General features: G+C 37.9%; 3 protein-coding genes and 1 non-coding gene across 7 annotated transcripts; 1 reads left to right on the top strand and 3 right to left on the bottom strand.

Moving 5' to 3' along the window:
- Positions 1–1183: 1183 nt before the first annotated feature.
- On the bottom strand, positions 1184–3215 carry LOC127962650 (40S ribosomal protein S13). The gene is made up of 6 exons (XM_052562279.1): positions 3097–3215; positions 2455–2503; positions 2286–2364; positions 1735–1904; positions 1507–1607; positions 1184–1259 (listed from the first exon to the last, which is right to left on the bottom strand). Exons 1-6 carry the CDS (start codon positions 3117–3119, stop codon positions 1226–1228), a joined length of 456 nt encoding a protein of 151 aa, XP_052418239.1. The 5' UTR covers positions 3120–3215; the 3' UTR covers positions 1184–1225.
- On the bottom strand, positions 1329–1458 carry LOC127962766 (small nucleolar RNA SNORA19). The gene has a single exon (XR_008154638.1). It is a non-coding gene; the product is annotated as a small nucleolar RNA SNORA19 (small nucleolar RNA).
- A 1054-nt stretch (positions 3216–4269) lies between the features above and the next one.
- Positions 4270–9048, top strand: LOC127961661 (nucleobindin-2-like). Its single transcript, XM_052560875.1, has 13 exons — positions 4270–4455; positions 4992–5132; positions 5328–5435; positions 5522–5654; positions 5796–5899; positions 6131–6316; positions 6786–6876; positions 7000–7058; positions 7196–7288; positions 7398–7487; positions 7635–7805; positions 7925–7985; positions 8487–9048. Exons 2-13 carry the CDS (start codon positions 4992–4994, stop codon positions 8747–8749), a joined length of 1500 nt encoding a protein of 499 aa, XP_052416835.1. The 5' UTR covers positions 4270–4455; the 3' UTR covers positions 8750–9048.
- Positions 9049–9764: 716 nt separating this feature from the next.
- LOC127961659 (caprin-1-like) lies at positions 9765–22278 on the bottom strand. Of its 4 annotated transcripts, none has more exons than XM_052560871.1 (19): positions 22111–22278; positions 21289–21420; positions 20057–20119; positions 19866–19952; positions 19401–19639; positions 19227–19309; positions 17977–18123; positions 17840–17889; positions 15968–16048; positions 15692–15871; positions 15523–15613; positions 14699–14751; positions 14494–14604; positions 14282–14410; positions 13441–13594; positions 12632–12832; positions 12417–12526; positions 12235–12295; positions 9765–10426 (listed from the first exon to the last, which is right to left on the bottom strand). In XM_052560871.1, exons 2-19 carry the CDS (start codon positions 21418–21420, stop codon positions 10362–10364), a joined length of 2037 nt encoding a protein of 678 aa, XP_052416831.1. In that variant the 5' UTR covers positions 22111–22278; the 3' UTR covers positions 9765–10361. The 4 variants fall into 4 exon arrangements, with proteins under 4 accessions (XP_052416831.1, XP_052416832.1, XP_052416833.1 ...); XM_052560872.1 differs by having other exon boundaries at positions 12632–12790; XM_052560873.1 differs by having other exon boundaries at positions 14282–14362.
- Between the last annotated feature and the right edge of the window lie 696 nt (positions 22279–22974).

Below are 22974 nucleotides of genomic sequence, written 5' to 3'. Positions count from 1 at the left end.
GTTTGTGGAAAGTGTATGTTATTTCATTTCACAGTTTAAAATAGCTAATCTCAGTGATGTGACCTCTATTAGTCAACTAATGACTTTGAATCAAACTGAAAACTAGTTATTTTGCCGTTCATAATAGACCGCCAGAGCTTTTAAGAAAATGATTAAAGCGGGTATTTAAAGGCTTTTTACATAAAAGCCAGAGTGTTAATTGAACAAAAATACAAATCAAGTTTTTAAAGGATATAAAAGGTGTCGGTTATGAAAGGCCGACTAAAAACATCCTTAACCGGGACATATTTAACTAATGCCCATTTGCTTTCCTTATTAAAAAGAACATACCCTGTACACCAGGTGATTATTTTTAATAGAATATTTTCGACGGCAGGGATTAATGCAGACTATACAAATTTAGCCATTTAACACTTTTGGATTATTTTTTTTTTTTATTACCGTTAGAACGCATTTTAAAAGGTGAGTGAGCACTGACCTCTAGTGGACAAGATCCTTAGCGCGGTTACTTACAATCAAGTCTCCCCTCTCTATGATCTTCTTAATCTAATTTCCTTAGAATAACTGGCATTTCATTTTATACTAATGACACAAACCTAGTGATTCAGCTAGTAAACTTTTAGAAACTTACTGAGCCATGCATCCATTCCTCACAATAGCTTCTCATGATGTTGTGTTGATTTTTTTTTCTAACAAATAATGGCACATTATAATGGCATTTCTTTTTAATCTTAGAGCCAGCTAGACATGTATTTAGATCACTGGTCATTTACTGAATTTAAAGTCCATGAAACAATACCAAATATATCCACATGCCTATTTTTTTTTCCATTTTGAGCAATACTTTTAACTCAAATATTTTCAATGTTCTTTACACTTTCAATAACACAAAAGGATAATGCACACACACTACAAAATGCTGGCCTCAAAACTTTTTAATGACTGTAAAATTATTTTAAATAAAACTTAAGATTAAAATTTTTCCAACTGCATAAACCATAAAGGAACTATGTTTGAAAAGAGTAAAGTGAACATTCAGTTATGATGGATTCTGAATGAGACGTTTACGTGACAATACACACGTATATCTGCTGTATTCTACAAACAACAAAAAATTATGCAACTGCATCAGTTCTATATCCAACTGGGGTAAAGAATCGTTCTGATAGAATAAACAAACACATTAATTGAACCAGATATTTTATTTTTTCCAAAAACTGCAAATTTATGCCACCAGTGCAGAAGCTGTGGAGGATTCGCTGTGGATGAAAACAAACAAATCAATCAGATAAATTCAGCAAAAACTCATTTTTGAAAGCAAGTCGTTTTTTTGTGTGAAGGGGACTGGCAGTGCTGGCACATTAAAAACCAAACTGCTAATTTACCTCCAAGGTTTATCTAGCACATCAGAAATATCTCAGTTCTTACAAGGGAAGAATGGGACAATGAAATGTGCACTACATATTAGCCAAAGAATTTATTGTATTGTCAAAGTCAAACACTCACTACTTCCAGTTGGGGGCAAGTACTCTCTTGGTCTTGTAGTAGCGGGCAAGCCTGTGGATTCTGCTCTCAACCAGAATCAGGCGGAACTTAGCATCCTTGTCCTGCAAGAACACAAGTGACAATGATGAGACAAAATAGCTGAAACACATTTGACAAATTCTTCCATAAAAAAAAAAAGTTACCATCTACACTGAAAAGATGCAGGACGTAATATGACCGTTTTATTACCTTTCTGTTCCTTTCCAAGTGCTTCCTCACAGCGACAGCCTTCTTGATGAGGTGGTAGAGATCCTCAGGCAGGTCAGGGGCCAGACCTTTGGCCTTCAGGATCCTAAGGATCTTGTTGCCAGTGACAAAACGCACCTGAGCAACACCATGGGAATCCCTCAGGATCACACCTAAGGAGAAAATGGCAGGTGGTATTAGTTCCGTAATGAAACTGTGCAGACACACAATACAGACATCTAATCCACAAATATGAAGACAAGATAGAAACGAAAGAAAAAAGATCTAGAAGCATTGAAAAAAAAAAGAACAGAAGCATTCTCTTCTAGTGGAAAGCAACTTACAAATGTGGCACACTGCCATAACCATTTTACTAATTCAATTTATTTTATTCCTATTAGTTGATTGTTTCCTTTAATGCTCTTAATTGATTTCAAACTTGTCTTTGCATGATCACGTAAGAAAACTGCGCTGTAACAATCTTGTGAAATTACTGTTATACAATGGACCTGACTGCACTTGGTAAGATTCATTTGCTATCAATAAGAACTTACCGATCTGTGAGGGAGTCAGACCCTTCTTGGCCAGTTTGAAGATCTGCTCTTTAACATCATCGGATGTCAGCTTGAGCCACTAAAATGCAAAACAACGGACTATTTTAACAGCCTTGACCATCTAGATTTTCATTATTTGTTTCACACGAATCTGAATGAGTGGACTTACTGTGGGGACACTTCGTCTATAGGGCAGCGCCGACTGGGACAAACCCTTGCTAAAAAAAAATAAAGCATTTAACAGTTAAACATTTACTGTAAGGAAACCGTAAATTACAACTTCTAAACAATTTCCCTTTTCCTTCAGTAAGCCCCAACGTAAACGTGTTAACGGACAACAGGTCATATATATAAAGCATAGGTAAGTAAACAAAAGGTTATCCCAAACCTAAAGGGAACATGAAATTAGAGTTGGACTATTAAATGTTCTGACGACTGCATAAATACATTTAGGTGGTGGTCTGATCAACCCTAATAACCGCCCAGCACATCTGACACACAAACGTAGGTTATGTTAAAATAAGCCAAATGATACCAGAACAATCAGAGCGCAGATAAACTGTCAATGTGAACTGAATCAGCGTGAAACGATCCTTCATGTGTCCGTCCTGCAGCGCCTGATTCTACATGTGCTACCCTCGCGCTACACAGGGGAAGAGAACGTGGGACTAAATGTACTTCTCAAAACCTCTTTTCTAGCTCCAATGGAAACCCATATTCCAGACTCAACGTGTGTTATAAAGAGTTAACCGTATTTTGGGTTGGTAGTGTGGCCTATAGAATGTGTTTTTAGCATAGAATAAACATTTACCCAGGAGCGTGCATACGACCCATGATGGCGGTTTTGAGAGCGAGGAAAGAGAAAGACCGAGCCGAGGCCGAGAGGAAGTGAAGTATGGAGGCGGAAGTGATGTCAAATATCACGCCCTGTCTGTTGATTTCAGGATCTTTTAAGTCTTTTTCATTTGCTGTTCTTTTTCTTTACCTCGCTTTTCTTTCATACTTTAGTTTAGTATGTTAAATGTGATATTTTTATATTATAGCTTTTTCCTATTATTTTTTCCAAATGTTTTACGGCCGTCTATTTCTGTCATCGATAAATGCAGACAATTTCTCAATACATTGTATATAAAATATATTTAAATGACTTTTTTTTTATTCAGAAATCATATTTTATACTTAGTCTCTTCTCTCTCTAATTTCGAATCAACATTTTGGGTTTGATCAAGACAAGTTCTTTGTCATGAAATGCTGTTGTAATTCTGTCCATTATGTGATGTAATGGGTTTATGTTTTCATAATTTAGTTTATTACTGCCTGTCATCCTGTTATACGTGCTGTGTTTTGTCGTTTAATAATAAAATAAAATAAAATACACTATTATTTTTATATCCACCGGCTGGTGGCGCTATAAGAAAAGCCCACCTGCTTTAAGCGGGCTATGGAAATAGAACAATCGCATAGAACAGTAGCATCGTAGCATCTACAGAGTTACAAAATGGGCGGAGTATAGCCACCCTGATTAATAATAATTATCTTATTTACAACGCCTCATTGTGTACTTTTAAGCTTATTATATGTTTAAAGCTTCTTGTTGTCTGTATATGGGTTTTAAGTATAATCCAAACATCTATTATTATTATTCTCCAAACATACACACATAGTTACCACCTGTTACCCGTTACATTTTTCAGCGCTGGTCAGGATGGACCAATCACAGGCGTTTGCGATTAATAAATAATGATTTTAAAATATTTGTATAGATATTACTCGGAAAATATTATATTAGTATGAAATGTACTAACCATTATACGCAATAATTGTTAACTATTATGATTCTAGTGAACAAATGATTTAAAAGAAAAGATTATTATTTCAATGCGCTTGAGCTAGGAATCGCTTTCTGAGCCCCCACGCGCCCCCTTCAGGAAGCCTTCTATCCGTGTCATGAAAACAATATCACTAAACCCCAATATGAAAGTCAAGCGCTGTAAAATGATCTACGTGGACGGGCTCTCTACCTCCTCCTGCTGCTCTCTGCTCTGTTAGCTGAGCTCGCCTCTGTAAAGTCATCATCATCAATCCGAGATAGCGGACAGTCAGGAAGCCAGTGGTAATGAAAGGAAGCAGAAAACAACCGAGATAGCTCGATAGAAACCAATCTGACACCGTAAGTGCCATTATTTCATTGCGAATGGCCTTAAACCCAAATACAGCATCGATAATTCAACTTTTCACTAATAAAATGTCCAGCGAGTTTCGCCATAACGTCTAGCGTAGACTTCAGTCAAATGAAAGCTAATGAAATTAGCCTGTATGTGTCGAGATCAGCCAGCCTTTCGAACCAAATTTCTGAAATGCATATGGCTTGCCGTACAAAACCATGTATATTTTGAGCGTCAGTTTAATACAGTGACCCGCTAACTGCCTGTTAATGTTGTTTATCCTTAGTAACGGGTTTATTGGAGAGCTGATCTGCCAATCATTGGCTGTGTCTCGAGCCCTACTGGGTTGCCTACCTAGACGCTTTTTCGAATTGTGCTGTCGAAAATATTTCGAATTGAATCTTCAGATTTATATGGAACTCCCAAAAACGGTAGTCGGGTCACTAGGGTTTGCGACATAACCAGTCAGTATCGCTATCTAATATGATCGAGCTGTTTCCTCCGTCTAATGTTTCATCTATATGTGTGCTGATTTTTCCAGATGTCCTATTTAAAGGGGCTCCTCAGCAGCTGCTTTGTGTTGGCGAGTTTGATGTCCTTGGTCAAGGCAGTGCCGATAAGCATAGATAAAACTAAGGTGAAACTCCCAGAGGAAACAGTCAAAGAGTCTCCCCAGAATGTGGTAAGATATTTCAAAAGCTAATTACAAAACAAGCTTTGGTTGCAAGTTATAGTAAGTAGACTTTTAGTGTGTGGATGCATAAATATGCATGGGTATTTCTGTGTGGAAATAAGCTCACAATTCTGAAAGCATTTACAAAGAAAAAAAACACTGTTGTATTTAATGTATATACACTCATGTTATTTATATTTGTAGGACACTGGACTACATTATGATCGCTATCTCAGGGAAGTTATCGATTTCCTTGAAAAAGATCAACATTTTAGAGAAAAGCTTCACAACACAGACATGGAAGATATAAAGGTAAGAAATAGCATGGGTTTATTTGTGTCGTGTTGTACAATACAAAGGTCACGCAGAGCTAATCCATTCATTCCTGCTGATTTCAGCAAGGGAAGTTGGCTAAAGAGCTTGACTTTGTCAGCCACCATGTGAGAACCAAGCTGGATGAACTTAAAAGACAAGAGGTCAGCCGTCTGAGAACCCTGATCAAAGCCAAGCAAGATATTGAAGGAGGGAATGGTAAGAATGACTGTAGAAATAATAACAGTTCAGTAAGTGGTCTTTTCTCCTATGTAGGTGTATTAATGAATGACCAGACCATAAACATAAAATGGGTCTTCAAAACATTCTCTGAACACTGTTCTCTCTCATGTTTATCAGATATTGCAGTAGATCACCAGGCATTACTCAAACAGTTTGAGTATCTGAACCACATGAACCCACACACATTTGAGGTTGAGGATCTGGACAGACTTATCAAATCGGTACGTCATTACTTCCAGTTACCCAGCTTCTATTATATTTCATTTAATTCTGTGGCTGTCACTTTAAATGCTTGAATATTCTATTTATTTGTAATGTAATACTCTTTGTTTTACATCCAAGAAACATTTCATGGCCATTTTCCTTCTTTTTTTTTGCATTCACAAGATAACTGAAGACGAAAACATGTCAAGCAATTATATTTTAGTCATATTTATGATCTTGCAATATAGGCTACAAAAGATCTGGAGAACTATGACAAGGAACGGCATGAAGAATTTAAAAGGTACGAAATGATGAAAGAGCATGAGAGACGGGAACACCTGAAGACACTTGATGAGGAGGGCAGGAGGAAAGAAGAGGAGCACTATGAGGAGATGAAGAAGAAACATGCTGATCACCCTAAAGTCAATCATCCAGTAAGTCACCACCTATTTACTTATCTTAAAGGTGCTGTATGTAGGATTGACACAGAGTGGTTGAACTAGGTATTGCAGTCCAAATTAAAGATATTGGAGAGGGTTTTTTTCACCTGGCACCACCTCCTCAGACTTCAGCACACGTAAGTTGCCAGATTGACTAAACCAACATGAACGAGCGCATTTGATGATGAATGAAATGAAATATGCTGTGTTTTCTGCCAGCTTGCAACCCGGGGAGCAGAGACCCACATTCAGGCCAAAACACACATTTTCAAAGGAGAATAACTGACTGTAGCATTGTTTTTCAGATAAACAAGTATGTTAACCTAGCATGTTTCTTAAATATCTGCAAACATGTTATGGTATTTTAATGCTTTAGTAGGGTCAAAAACGTACATACAGCACCTTTAATGTTTGTGATTTCATTGAGGATGTGCTCATGTTTGTCGGGTGTTCTGTTATGTAGGGTAGCAAGGATCAGCTCAAAGAAGTGTGGGAAGAGGCTGATGGCCTGGACCCTGAAGATTTTGACCCCAAAACATTCTTCAATCTGCATGGTAAAATATTTTTGCTTGCTTAGATGAATTCTGCATATGAGAAGGTTGAAATTACATGCTTAATGTTGCTCTTTGTGTGTGTGTGTGTGTGTGTGTGTGTGTGTGTGTGTGTGCGTATTGCAGACACAAACGGAGATGGCTTCTTTGATGAACAAGAGCTGGAATCCCTGTTCACAAAAGAGGTATACAGTGTAATTATAACAGTTGCATAATTCACCACAGAATACAATTAAAACATAATTGTAGTTATAACATGCTCTGCTATTATATAGCAGCAAATGAAATGGCTTCTATTCTGATGTTTTATTATTTTTTTCAGCTGGAGAAAATCTATGATCCAACTAATGAAGAGGATGACATGGTTGAAATGGAGGAGGAGAGGCTGCGAATGAGAGAACATGTCATGAACGAGGTTAAATGATGAATTCTCTTTGTATGACTTGGCAACTTGAGGAAGATTGACGATATCCCTGGGGGGGATAACAAATTTTTCTAAATCTGTAATCTCCTGGCCTTTACAGGTTGACTTTAATAAAGACAGACTGGTGTCCTTAGATGAGTTTCTTGTTGCCACAAAGAAAAAAGAGTTTCTTGAACCAGACAGCTGGGAAGTGAGTATGGTCACTCACTTAACAGATATTCAGACCATTGCTTAATTCTCACTAATACACGCTTTCATGTTGGCCTAATTGATTGCCTGAAAGCTTAGTCCTCTAATTAATAAGGAACAACTTAATAATTATCTTGGATGACCCCAGACTCTAGAACAGAACCAGGAATATACCGAAGAAGAGATGAGAGAGTTTGAGGAGCATTTGGCCAGGCAGGAGGAAGACTTGAATCTGAAAGCGGCTGACCTTCAGAAGCAGAGAGAGGATCTGGAGCGACAGCAGGAGCAGCTCAATGCTCAGAAAGTAGAGCTGCAGCAGGTGACTGAACTGATTTGTCTCATACCTGCTCAATGTATTTAAAAAAACCAACAAGAAGAGTTGTTAAAAACAAGTAAATGAAAAAAAAAAAAAACTGTTCTGTGCGTCATCCTTATCAGGCTGTGGAGCATATGGAGCGGTTCAAAACACAGAAGGATCCGCCTCTACTTGAGATACAACGTAAGTAATACTTTCACTTCAGACATATAACCAGATACTTGAGAAGGTTACACTGGCTAGCTATTCTTACACTGGCTTTTAAAGGTGAGATCCACTGACATGTTATTCTAGGTTAACCGTATTGTGAAGACGGTTAAAGAAACATTATATCAGTTATTTTATGCAGTGGGTTAACATGGTTTCCAGTGCCGTGGCTACATGCTGTGAAAGCACAAAATATTTTAATAAATAATATACCAACACCATTATTCCAAGCCATACTTGAATTTTAACCATTTACATTTAAAATGAAACATGTATTTTAATAGTGACATTACTGAAATGTTTTTTTTTTTTTTTTTTTTTTTTTTACATTTAAACATTTTGTTTCAAAAGCAACATTCTTGGCAAATATACTTTAATGTTAAACATGTAACATTCTTGACAAATGCACTAGAGTTTTAAACATTACATTTAAGTGTAACCTGTTATTCTTGGCAATAATACAAAACACTTTTATAGGTGTTGAAGGGAATGCTGTTCCTGAGTCACTAGGACATGACCAGCCTCCTGTGCCCCCCGAGCACCAGCCTCTGCCCCCAGGACACCAAGATATCCCTCTAGAACAACAACAACAGGATGCACCCCAAAATCAACAGGATCTAGGACAGGAACGCCAAAATGTACCCCAAGAAAATCAGCCACTGCCTCCGGGGCACGATAGCCCACCCCACGATGGGCACGATTCTCCACAGATGCCCCTCGACCACAACAATGTGCCATAGAAAGGTCACATGGTTACTGACCTCGCACCAGAGACTTCAACAAACAGTACCTCCTGCCCAGTCAATGATTACCTGCATTTGTGTGCTGCGGTTTTAACTAATACGGAATTGGCTGGGTTTGTAAGCATAATACATTTAATGCAGACTGTGTTTGATTTTTTTTTTTTATTGAAAATATCTTTTTCATACGTTGTGGTTATTTTCTTTTCCAGCACAGTGGATTGGATGCGTGTACGCTTTTGTTTTGCACATTTATGTTTCTGGAATTTTAATGACCATAAAGAGCTACTTTAAACCTAGTTGTGTGGTATCAGAATATTGTTGAATTGTACTGGACGTTTTTAACTGATTAGGGCTACTCTGGAGTTTAAATGTTGCTTACAGTGGGAACTTTGAGAGTGAGGTCAATAAAAAAATCTAATTGTAAAAAGTTTTCTTTTATGAACAAAATACATAACATCGCAGTGAGGAACATGCAATGATGGTAAATGGGTATTTTAAAGTGTAACATTAAAATGTAAAGTATTTTTACAAATGCACATTCATTCATTCTGTTCAATTTGTGCATAGAGTTGTAAAAATGTTTAAATAAGCATTTTTAATGTTTATGGTTTTGTCTTCTAATGGTGCCAATTAAATTAACAACTTTACACAAAAAAGGGTTAGGATGCAACCCCCCACACTAATTGCTTACATCCTCTGCCCATATTAATTAAACTGTTATTGTGATATTACTTCTTCTTTTTTTTTTTTTTTTGCCACAAGTGCTGTCTCCTGAGCGTGACTTGAACAGAACCCAACACTAGCTTCACAAGTTTCCTGTTATACTTAACCAGTCACAAAACATTGAGAAAAAAAACCCCTGTGCTGCAGCAACTGTGCTTTAAGATATTAAATGCACAAGTGTGCTTTAAGAGTTTAAGATATTAAATGTGCAAAGGCCATTATGGCTTCAAAAAAGATCCTCTCTGCTCTTATATCATACCTAATGTGTATGAATAACTTTTAAAGTGTCTTGTCCTTCAAAAATCATTTATTAGTTAGCATTAATTCTAATCAACATTGATTGGAAGAAATACAATGAAGCAGTCATTCAGCCACATACAGTACAATGCATTTCCTGTAAACCATTTGGCTGAGCCAAAAAAAAAAAAAAAGAGAAAAATCATGTTACAATACAGTAAGTACAAGTAAATTTTTCACATTCACTTAACAGTTCGTTTGGCCAAAAACTAAGTGCCTTTGGTATACGGTGTACTTCACATTAATGATCTAGCGGCTGTTTCCAGCTACCAAGTCGTCATTCCACCAAGCTCAATTAAAATCCAGACACCCATAATCAAAGGCACGTGTTCTGTCTCAACTGTGTAAAGGCTGTGCAATAGCATATGATTGAGAGAAAGCTTTGAGAGCTCTGAGCAATTACAGTACTGGGAGTGCTATCATCTCATTGATACAGTGTTTTTCCCAAATCCATTGGTTTTGTCCTTACTTGCTAAGATGCGGTCATCTAACTACATGGTCTGGAGTGGCATGGCTCGTGTTTGAGAGTCCAAATGGGAGGAGCAGATAAAAGGGTGGAACAGTGCTGATAATGGCTAAAGGACTGGGTTTAGCTGATCTGTTGGGCAGCCATGGGACCCATTCCTCTGCTGGACCGATACAATCCCCCTCGTCCTGAAAGCCAAATACATCAGAAAATCAATGTGGAGTTAAATAGTCTGGACACATTCCATGATGTTTTAGGGCCAATAACATAGAGCTCTTTCCACACTTTTCAAATGGTATTGTTTTCATAAAACACTCATGACGTATGTACATTATGTATCTAAAAACCACAAATGTTAAATGCAAACCATCAATCCCTAAACTACAACATCAGATCAGCTTCATATATATTTATAGCATTTAAATACGGTCACAGTTGGTCTGTAGTGAAACGTGTAGCAGTCTGGCTGTTCTTAACTATGAAAAAGTGAAATGACATTATGGAGATCAATTTGGACTGCAAATTAAATTAAATTCAACAATTTTAAGCAGCAATTAAAGCTAACGTCAGTAGCAACATAAGTATTCTCAACAGGACTCTCTGAAATAATCACATGACAGAGTATCAGATTTATTTTTATAGCTTTCCTTAAATTATGTAAAACCTACATAATAGCTTCTAATGTCCATGTCACAATAGATTATTTAAAAGCATATTCTACCCCAAAATATATATAAATGTATTTTTTTGCCACGGCAATTTGCCACAATCACCCTCACATTATTCCAAACCCATAACTTTTTTTCTGACAACAAAAGGAAATATTTTGCCAGATGTTCTTGCAACTCGTTTTTATACAGTAAAAGTGTATGAAACCAGTAAGAATCAAAAGTGACAGTAAAAAGGTTTATACAAATTTTATAATAAACTTTGTATTTTTATCATGGTCAAAGCTGACTTCAATTGTACATAAAGCAGTGTCAATCTGGTAATAAATACAGGTTTGGCATGACAGACATTTTTTGTTAATTTTTTGCTATTTTTTGGCTTGAGAGAAGCAGGAAAAGCAGTGCATTGGCTATGGATTGATTTGGAACAGCATCGTAGATCATGGAGCAACCTTAGGGCCATTTTGTTGCATCAATGCTTCGCACCCAATTGAAGGAAACTCTTAATCTTGTTTGAAAGCAGGATATAGTACATGACGCAAGAGGCAGAAAAGCAAACAGCAGAGAAAAACGGACCGATAAGCGGACCAATCACCTGCCTCCCCTTGAGAAGACTAAAGGAAACAAAGTCAACCTCCAACACTTTAATAGACAAAGGGTCACAGGACAGGTGAGAGGATTCGAGCATGGAGAGCAAAAAGAAAGCAGCAGCAGACAAGCAGGTAATGCAACACATTTTTATTGAAACATTCTCTCAAGGAGTGACATGAGCATACAAAGGGCAGGACCGCTGAAAAAAAAACCTCTTTAAATGAAATGGGGTGAACAAAAAAAAAAAAAAAAAAAAACACAAAACAACAAAAACAAACAATTAATGCCTTCAGTACCCTATACACAGGCAAAGACCAAGTATGGGAAGTGGGGAGGGTCAGGCCAACAAAATATCAAAAACACTCCTATGGTTTGAAACCAACAGTGGCCGTTATCTTTTTGCATTTTATTTTATAATAAAAATAAATTAATGAAAATCTTTCAAGTTTACAGGAATATTTGTTTTAAACGAACTGGCTGAAAAATCACAACACTGACAGTTTCAGCTCTCCATTGTGTCTCTGTAAAACACATTAGTATATTAAAACTATCAAAGCAGGCTTACTTTAATCAATAAGCCAAAAAAAATAAAAAATAAAAAAAAACATCAAAACAAAACCACTGATAGGAGTAAAAATATAGGCTGGGGGAACCATTCTCAATAACTGAATGTTCAAAGTGGCCAAAAAGAAACAAGTCTTCCCAAAGATTTTAGGATCGCATCGCTTGAGCATTACCTCGAGAGCAACCTCGAGGTCCCTGGGTAGCTCCTCGCTTGAAGCTTTGCTGATATCCATCCTGAAAAAAAAAGAAAAAAAAGAAAAAACACAGGACTTTAAAACATACTCTATTATGGTAACGCATACATGACTTCTCAAGTCTCCACAAATCTGTATGGTGTTTGTTTTCTTGAAGTTACCCGTTGGTAGGTGTTGTTGGAATAATCTCGCGGAGTGCTGAACTGAGTTTGACCGTATCCGGTGTTTGAAGTGTTGGGGAATGGAGCACGGTACGATCCATCGTATCCACCTAAATGGTTAAAAAAATAAAATAAAAAAATAAATAAACATAAGGGTGTGATTTCACCCTATTTTTATTTTACATTGAATTTCAGACTAGCCTGTCCTTTCTCACCTCTAAATCCATTTGATTGTCCACGGTAGCCGTTCAAAGCCCCTCTGGGATTTCTGGGTCCACCTCGTGGCATTGCTCTGTTGCTGTAAAAGGACTGTCCTGGTCGCCCAAACCCTGTGCCCTGCCCCGAGGGCTGCTGAGATGCAGCCTGGTGTCCCCCTGCAGATGGAATACCTTGGTCTTGAGCATGGAAAGGGCCAACTACAAAGAAACAAGCATTTTTTTATGAACCAATTAGTTATAGTAGTTTACACTTTTAAAGGGATACTCCACCCCAAAATGAAGTTTGTCATGAATTTTGGAGAATACAGGCAGCTTACACTCTTCTGAGTCAGCAATGCCTCAAGGATAAATTTGACGTATATTTATGCTTTGATTTGAAAGAAAAATGCGCATCCTTGTAAGCTGCCTGTGTACAGCTCATGTTCTCAAATGGTGCTACGCTGATATGGAGAGACACAAAGGAAGCAAATTGTTGAATTAAATCGTTATTTTTGTTTTCTTCGCATACAAAAAGTATTGTCACCGCTTCATAACGTTACGGTTGAACCACTGATGGCAGATGGACTTTTCTGACGATGCTTTTCATACTTTTCTGGACTTTAACAGTATATTTTACTTGGCAGTCTATGGGACATTCACAAGCCTCCTGGTTTTCATCCAAAATATCTTTTGTGTTCCGATGAGGAAAAAAGTTTTTACGGGTCTGGAACAACATTGGGGTAAAGTGATTGACAACATTTTCATTTTGGGGTGGTGTATCCCTTTAAAACTATTAAATGGCATGAATGTAGCAGCCATTCTTTTACCTGACTGGAGGGCTTCTTGAGGCATTTCCTGCTGCTCAGCTGGAAGCGTGCCTTGTGCACTGAAGCCTTGACCGTAGCTACCCTGATACTGACTGGAAATCTTTTGAGAGTCCATCTCATTGGTTGGAGGAACTGGAGCATTCATATTGAATACCTAGTGGAGGAGAGAAAACAGTTCATCTATATTTGGTCGTATCATGCCACATGCCAGCCTCTAAGGCTGTTTTCATGGCACAAACAGGTTTGAAAAAAATATGGTAAATAAATGATTAGACATTTAAAAGGAGATAAAGGATAGACCAATAGATTTTATACTAAGATAAAAATTCAAAGACTGTTTTGGTGCACTAGTCGACGCTTTACTAAACATACTTCAGAAAACATTTTTCGAATGTTCACTGACTGACAGTAACACCTCATCCACAAATGATATACAACAGGCTTGAACACGATAAACTCAAAAGTTTCACATCCTTAAAAAAAAAAAAACAAGCCTGTCAAGGGCCATTCACGCAGAATGCGTTCTGGCATGTAAAAACACTAGATGTGGGGCAGTGGAAAGAAATAAGCCTAAGGTTTAAAGTTGTATTTTTTTTACAGATTTTTTTTTAGAACAATGCATCACGTGTGAGACAACTGCAAAAGCTGCAAGACATGAGCAGAACAATCAAACGTGTCAGACACTTGTTTACAGAGAAAACCAACGTGTAATGTAATGCAAAAGTGTGTTCTTTGTGAACGGCCCCTTACACAACATGAAAAACCAAACAGAAGCAGAATGGAGAGACAAACTCTGAGGGGGTGAGTTTGGAGAGGGTGGGGTAGACAGGTTGAGGCCTACCGCTTGCATGGACTGGAATGGAGCTGCGTTAACGTTGATGCCACTGTGAAGGGGTTTGGAGACAGGCTGAAACACCTGGGGCTGAGAGGAAGGGGTGGGGGTCTGTTCAGACGACAGGGGCATGGAGACCTAGGGTGTATATCCTACATCACTCACATATCTAAGCCAAAGTGTACACACAACTGCGTAACGGCTGCGGTGTTCGTCATTACCTGCAGGGGGTCAATGGAGTCTGTCTGTGGTCGGGGTTCAGAGTTGTGAGGGGGCTGATAGAGAGGGGGTGTGGAGGAGTAGGTCTCCTTTTGAGCGGAGACCATCGGGACCTGGAAGGCCAAGGAGAGATTTATGAAAGCCATTTCAGTAATGCCGTTTCAGACAGAAACCACTTAAAAGCATGTTTCTGCTAATTGTACGTACTTGCGTGGGTTCAGGCTGCACAGAAAGAACATTGTGTTGGGGTAGTCGAGATTCTGTGTGAGCAAAAAAAAAAAAACATTGAAAGCGTAACATTTTAGGATTCTACTGGCAGGAAATGTAGTAGTATACATAGAGAAAAAAAAAAAAAAAACGATAGTTACTCCTAAATTCTAACATGCTGGCCACACACCAGACGATTTTCAATCGATTTTCAATTTTAAAACCATGGGATACCATAGACATGACAGTTTCAATGATTTTTAGCCATGGGTTGTGTTCTATCTCAGTACTCTGCTTTGGTTGCTGCCAAGTTTCTGCTAACATGTTTGATATTTTATAATTGGAGTTCGGGACACTGACTCGATTGGGAACAGTTAAATAATCGTAATGACACCACACACAATAGAGGATTTATTTTGCCTTCAATCGGGCCACACCACCCGATCATTTGGGAGAGCAAATAGACCTTAAAACTTGTTTTTAAAAATGTATTGTGCAGACAGCCTAGCTGAAACAAGATGGAAGTACTAAAATTGCTTTAAAAAAGTACCAAAAGCCCAAAAATATCAACAACCTAAACTATGATATAAAAACTAAGACTAATTCCAAATATTAATAAATGCGGTTACACTTAAAGTGTCCTTGTTGCAGTCTAATTGTACGTTTAAGTACTGAGTAATATTAATTACATGTACTTACTTTATGTTTAAGGTAAGGTTTAGTGTGTTATTATGCATAAGTGAAAAAAAAAATTTTTTTAAAATAAAATCAAGCCCTTCCAATGTGAGACACCATAAGGGCGAATATATAAGAATTTTACCAACCTGGTGGACAGCCCATCTGCACAGGTTTCATGGGCTGCGCAGACACGATAGCAGGATCTAGAGGCGGACCCTCAAACTCCAGCATGGAGTCCTGTGTCACATTACATAGGAGTTAGAAAAGACCACTGCAACCCTTGAAGTATTATGAATTCTAAATTCTGCAGTTTACCTGCATGAAGTTGAAGGTACCCTGCATTTGAGCCATGAGATCTTGGACTGCCTGCTTTCGGACCACGGGATCGCTTGCAGGGGGTGGGAGGACGGCGTTCAGTGTGTGTGGTTCTGAGCTGACCAGAGCCGGGCTCATGGCTGAAGGTGGCTGCTGTGGTTGCTGGAGGGCACTTACTGCCTAAAAAAAGCAATGATCAGTGTAAACACCATTTGGCCGAAAGTTGCTAACAATTCTGATGCTTTCTTTGACGAATTTCTTTGAGGTCTACTATACCTGAGAACTTGTGTTCCACTCTGCTCCTTGTTCTTTTTCGCTGCTGTAGGTGGTTTCTGGAATGAACTGTCTGTTTACAAACTAGAAGAATAAATAAGTGTTGGTCATTAAGAACATATGACTGCAGTTGTGTAGCTTGGAGAATGTTTTCTTGCTTTCCACAAAATAAGGATTTACATAAATCATGTATATCTATTTAATGCCATGTCAGATTCTTGGTCTGTTTTCATTGCAAAAACAATAAAAAAAATACAAGTATAGCAAATACAATAAAAAACAGCAAACAAACAAAGTTATATTACACACTATTTATTTTTAAAGCATGTACATAATACAGGGCTTTTCACACTGTGCGTAACATCGGTTAAAAACTATTTTTAAACACTAGGTAGAGGAATGTTTCACACTTGTAATTCGGGTTAGCACTGCTTTTTACCTATGGTTATGAAACCCAGCTCGCAAGCATTGTTAGCATAGCTTTTGCCAAACTTGTGTAAGAATGTTTCAGCTAGATGCTTGGCAGCAGACACTAGCATTCTCAGCTCTGTCAAAATGAAAGCCCCATGCGCTGTCAAAATAAAAGTTTGATGAATCGGCTAAACTTAAGGCAATAAAAATTGCGGTGTAAAAACAAAACGAAGCAAGATAGCCAGGTTTGCCCATAGACAGTAAAAGAAACGGACACAGCGACCCCATTGGATTCAACGGAGAAAAATGGGGTCAATTGGAAGCACGTGCTTCCTGGGGGTCGGGCGTACTGTGCAGACTCAAACTGAGCTGGATGACGTAGATGTCACTTGAGCAACCTGTAAGTCTTCTAATCGCTGTGCCAAGAGAAATCTGAATCACCCACTGAATCTTGCAGATAAGGAGAGCGTGAACAGGAGCAAATTTGGTAAGTATTCTGATTAATTATCGTCCTTGACTTTATGCCTCCACGTCCCTCCGATTGCCTCATAGACAGTAAAAGATGGTCTGCAAGCTTCTCCTCCTCTCCATACGGTAATTTCTCTAATGTGTGACAGAGTTGCTGGTTATGCAATCGTTAGCCTATTTATTTATTTTTTCTACAAAAACTGCTTCTACAGGACCATAATGTAAGATACAAGGTAATGGAGCCTTTTACACATTTTCGTGTTCCTTTAGAAATAATTAATGGACAAATGGAGTCTTTAAACGCCTCAGATGTAAAGTTATTCGCTGTCAAAGTGACGCCAAAATGAATGGGAGTCAATGGAATGCTAACAGCAGGTGGGGGTCCGCTAGCCAATGGCGGCGCCCAGGGTTGCTTCAAAAAAAATATGAAACCCTGCCCCCCTGGGTGTGCCTCACATCCTGAAAAGTGAAACTTTGGGCTCTTTGATCGCCCCCTGGTGGCTGGATGCATTACAGGTCATAAACCCCGCCCTCTCCATGTAAATGAATGGGACTCGAGTCAAAATAAATAATTATGCTTCCAATACATTTTTCCGAAAAATGATTTTGCTAATTTAAGGTAGTTATCATCACGCTGATATAGGTTAAATTGTTCATTATTGGTCATTATGATTGACTGGGTCTGAGGGAGTGAGGGTCAGAGTCGATGATACTGTGGCTTCACCTCAGGACTCTACTGCACCGAATCGGGCTCCAAATGCATCTCTACTGCGCAGACTCAGGCTCCAAATGACACAATTTACTCAAGATTGCAGCTGCCATTCTGAGATGATTTGACTTCACTTTTCTTTAGTGGAAGGAATAGGAGACACGTAGTCTGTCTTTTTTACGGTCTATAAAGATAACCCAGGATTCCTTTACCTGGTGTATAGAATGACTCAGAATTAACGTTTATAAATGTGAAAATCCCTAAAGTGTGGTAATATAAATTCACACCTCTGTCGCTTCAACCTCAATAGTTTCTGTGTATTCTTGAGTGGTTCCCTCTGTGAAAAGACAAGAACAGTGATGTGAGCAGTCAGCTGTGCGAGGAAGCATTTCTTTGCTCTGAAATTTGATGTCTTTGTTTTTACCTGGCTCAGCAGGGCGTTCCTCGCTCTCTGATGACTCTGCTGCTGCGGCTCCCGTTTCCTCTTCACACACTCCATTCTCATATGTTTGAGCACGATCAAAGTACCCACTTAGCAGCATCTTGTCCAAGCTTTCCTTAAGGGCTTTGTCTGTTCAAGACACACAAATAAAAACAGGTTAACTTAAGGGGTCAAAGTTTAGCAAGCCCCAGTTAGTCTGTTGGCAGATTATAACCACATCATCTGGACTCAAAATGCATTTTTCTTCACTGCAGGTAACTTCAATTTAGCCAACAAAAACTACAACAATATCAGCAAACAAGGTCTCATTGGCTGAGTCTGCAAAATTTGATCCTATCATGATTCCCATCCTCTCTGTAGGACTACGCAGACAGGCCCTGTCCATCATTAAAACCTCGAGCAGAGAGGCTTTGTGTAGACCACTGGCTGCCTGCCCAGCTGCTGACGTGGGTCACAAGTCAGCACCAAGCATTGCTGCCCCTCATGGGGCTGAGACAGAGCACAGTTTTCAAAAGCCATGGCATGTGCCACTATTCATAGAGAGGCCAAGCAAGGGTTGGACCAATTGGTATTCAGACTCACTGGAGAGCAAATATTGGTTTGATCATACAGTCAGCATTGCTCAAAACCGTTCTGACAAATGTTAAATGCAATTTAAAAAATGAATCTGATAAATTTTTTTAAAAAAGACGAAAAGCAGTGACTCAAACAAAACAAAAGAATCTTAAACAGGTTCTTAACTTTCATGAAACTATCTCAAACTCACTCTTGCGTTACCAAGAATCAGAGTCACTCAAGCTATGAATAGTTCAGGAGGAAACGTTCACAACCGACTCAATTTTTTAAACACTTTTGGATTTTGTTCAAAATAAAGCAGAGACATTTAATGTCATGCAAGTCCCACTAGCCTAAAATGTACATCACTCAATTGAAATGTTAATAATGTACATGACTGGAGTAAAAAAAAAAAAAAAGTTATAGTTCTGTTTAATAATATTGGTATTCTTATTGGTAAAAAAAAAAAAAAAAAAAAAAAAAAAAAATCCAATTTATTTTTATTTATACATTTTTTAGATGTATAAAATTGTATATATATATATATATATATATATATATATATATATATATATATATATATATATATATATATATATAATCACGGTTTAAAAAGTAAATATTTCAGTTCCAATTGTAAGGCTTAACTGTAAAGTCTGGGGGAAAACATTCCTTACATGTGGTTCCAGCCACGGCTTTATCCCTTCCTTCCAAAAGCTCCCACAAATGCATGGATGCTTCCTCAAACTGCTCGGCCAACCTGGAATCAAAAAGCATTTTGATAAAGATATTGAAAAATGCAAAATCTCCAAACTCAAATGAACTGAACAGGATAAATGAACGGTCCTCACCTTACACTAGAGTCCCGCTCAGGCCCAATTAGCTTATAGAACTCATCCAGGCCCGATAGCTCTGACTCAGTGAGTACGGGGGCGTCCCCACTGGACTGAGTCAGGTCCTGCCTCACGCCTTCCTCCCCCAACTGCTCCAGCAGGTATTGCACCTCCAGCACTGCTTTCAGTCGCTTGCGCTCCACTTCCTCCCTCTTCAGCTGCTCCCGTCGTGCCACCTTTTTCACCGTTTTCTGGATCTACATGCAAGCAATCAAAACATTTTATATAAACTCAGCAAAACACACAGAGGCAAGGTGCTGTCCCACAGCATTATCGCTTTGAGAGGAAATAAATACTGCATTGCATTAACAGTTTTAGACTAGTTAATAAGTGAATATAGATGCTGAGATGAAACTAATGCTGGGTGCCAAGTACAAAACAGGGTCATGTTAGGTAAACTTCAAATCACAAACACACACATACCTCCACATTTAAAGCCAGGAAGTTCTTCTGCAACTCACGGGCAAAGTCCAAGTTGTGTGCCACCTCTGGAGCTTTAGATAAAGCCTCCTACACATTTGAAACAAAGAAGCATATGTATTTAATAAATAAAGGAACAGAGCTGTATATGTGAGCACAAAAGACTAGAATTGAATAGAGTATAGTGCACATACCAGCTGATCCTGGTTGAGATGTTCTCCTTTGTTCTTCCTTGTCTGGTAGTCATCCAGCTTGCTCTTAACAGAAAGTTTGCTTATGTTAATGGCCAGGAGTGCCATGCAGATTAAAATGTAAATTACAGATAATTCATCAGATGCAAGCATCTTTATGTCAAGCTGACACAAATTATACCACTGAGCAGTCCACTTTCACACTCTATTTCTGGCTTATACTCATAGAAAACTAAAACACATCAGTCATTTCCTTTTTTTTTTTTTTTTTTAAGAAGCGTTCATTAAACTTTGCTAAAATAAAATAATGTAAACTCTAAAAAAAAAAAAAAAAAAAAATGAATCCATGTCCTAATTTTAATTGCATTACTGCCATGTCTAATGTGACATCATCTACAAAGTATTAAGAAGAAAAATGAAGATGATAAATATCCAAGTGAAATAGGATATTTAATGATGAGGGGAAAAATGGATTAGATGGGACTTGATCCATCGTGGCCATTTCATGCTATAAATGGAGCCAGTTACTTTAGTTGATTGTGGTGATCAACTGGCCTACAATAACCACTTTTATAAAACTCAAATTATATTTAATAAACTCAATATCCATTAAATAAATCCTTATTTGCGGTTATCACCAAAAGAATTCATTGATTTTATGCTAATCTGTATTACATTACTGGTAGGGCTGCAGGATTATGACAAAAATCTTAATTGTCAATTATTCCCGTGAAATTATAATTGTGATTATTAATTACAATTATCACAATTTACATTGAATGATGTTTATACCATTGTTTGACGCAACTGTATGACATTTTTATATGATAATAAGAAGAAAACACTAACTGAAAACTTTGTGCTCTTTAGTATTAAGCCTCAAATGTTATACTTAAACTAAAATAATGGGAAAAACCCCTTAGATAACACGTACAAAGAAAAAAATGCATCTTATGCACACAATAACATGAGGACTATGAACGATTTATTTCCACTTTGAACAATTACGTAATTGTGGCACCAATAATTGTAATCGTGATCAGAACTTTGATTTATTGTGCAGCCCTAATTACTGGATCAAGTACTGGCAAGATTTCCAGTGAAGCACTGGTGAGATATAAAAACAAAACTTTTCTTCAGAATTACATGTATTAAACTGTGCACAATATTCCCAAGACTGGTGTATTAAGTAAGTTAATAGGGTCAAGATTGATTACACATTAGCAGTGACTTACCTTTTTCTTTTCCATGTTGCGGACCTTCTTATCAATTACACCAAGGACTTGCTTGAGGGCTTCAGATGGCGCAGCGGCCAAATCAGGACTGGAGGAGTGAACAGCATTTTCGCCAGTGGTCACTGATGGCATCTGTAAAGATAAAGCCAAAAAAATACTTATTTTGCTCAAATGACAAAAACAATAACAAAATAATAATTACCTACATAATGCATGGAAATAAATCATATTTACTCTAAGGTATTTTCAATGATACACTATATACATTGGTCAGAAACAATCAGATTTTGTTTTTCTAAAACTAGTCAAAATCTAAACTTACTTTATGGTCCAGAGAGCAAACAAAGGTCTATCAGTTATCCCAAATGAAGACTCAGAAACCCCCATCTGCCTGGGACGAACCTCAATTTTCCCAAAACGTCAATTCAGATATACTTTAATTACCACTCATCCACAATACAACAGAAAGAGAACGACATTTCTGTAGCACACTTAACGTAACTCGGCACAATCTAAAAAAGCTTTTAGGTCTAACTAAATAGCAAACTCGATTCTTTTTTCTTGGCCGGACGGTCAGACTGCTGACCAGCAGCACATCCCTTGAGCTCTATTAGCGGCACAACAGAAGAAATGAGCCATCAGCCATCACATAACACACACGTAAACATATACACACAAAAGCGCTGTTAGAGAATCATACTTCAATCGCGTGCTATTAAATTTTCCAAGTTAGCGGACTGTGAACGTTAGCCGCTAGCTTCAGCCCGTCGTGGCTTTCATGGATGCAGAACACTGGTCACTCTTTTGATGGTAACGTCTTACCTTTACTTTCAAAGCTTTGAAAGATATATTTGTATGATACAGTTGGATTTCAGCGTTTTAGATGATATTTTCTGTAAGTACAACAGACGCTCCCCGGCAACTCGAGCAGCGTCGCGAGTTTCGTCTTAACAATGCAGAGGCGCTGAAGGACCCTTATAGGCGTCTGTGTTTGTGCCTGAAATCATCTCCAAAGGCAGGTACCATTTTGAAACGGATTTATAACCAAGTTGACTTTCGTTAAAATATTATATATGCAAATATATAATATATATGGTGGAGTGTCTATTTAAAAATTTATAAACCCCAATAAATATCTGACAACGTAGCCTATATATATTAGAATAAATTTATACAAATATTTCACCTCAAAATTTGGCCTTGCTGCAAAACGATGTGTTATTTGGTTTCCTCCGCTAGAGGCCAGACATAGACTGAAGCTGTGCAGTGATTCATGCAAAAGCTCTGTGAACGTTTCTCATTAATGGTTTCAAGCTTCTATGACAAATAACCAATTTGGTGTTTAAGTCATAGTTAAACACTTTCCACCAAGGCAATATCCTACACATAGACACTAATACCAAATATATATTATTATCATTTTAATGTCTAAGGATAACACACAAAAATATTATTATGATATCAGTTCACAGATAATATAGTTCAGTGGCTTGTAATATTAGATATCGTCTATGAAAATCATGTCTTGCTTTATGTGCAGGGGTACTCTCTTTCTTGATTCGGTATGCCTGATGGCCACAAGCTTAAGTTGCTCCGCCATTTAGTGTGCTATAGTCTCGCCGCAAAGTGCAGTGGTAAGAGAACACTTTCATCTGTGGAATAAGGAATTTATTTGCAACGACAGGA

The sequence above is a fragment of the Carassius gibelio genome, chromosome B7 (assembly GCF_023724105.1).
Source record: "Carassius gibelio isolate Cgi1373 ecotype wild population from Czech Republic chromosome B7, carGib1.2-hapl.c, whole genome shotgun sequence".
Classification (NCBI taxonomy): Eukaryota; Metazoa; Chordata; class Actinopteri; order Cypriniformes; family Cyprinidae; genus Carassius; species Carassius gibelio.
The sequence above is the reverse complement of the archived record's forward strand: the minus strand, read 5'-3'. Positions and strand labels throughout refer to the sequence as shown.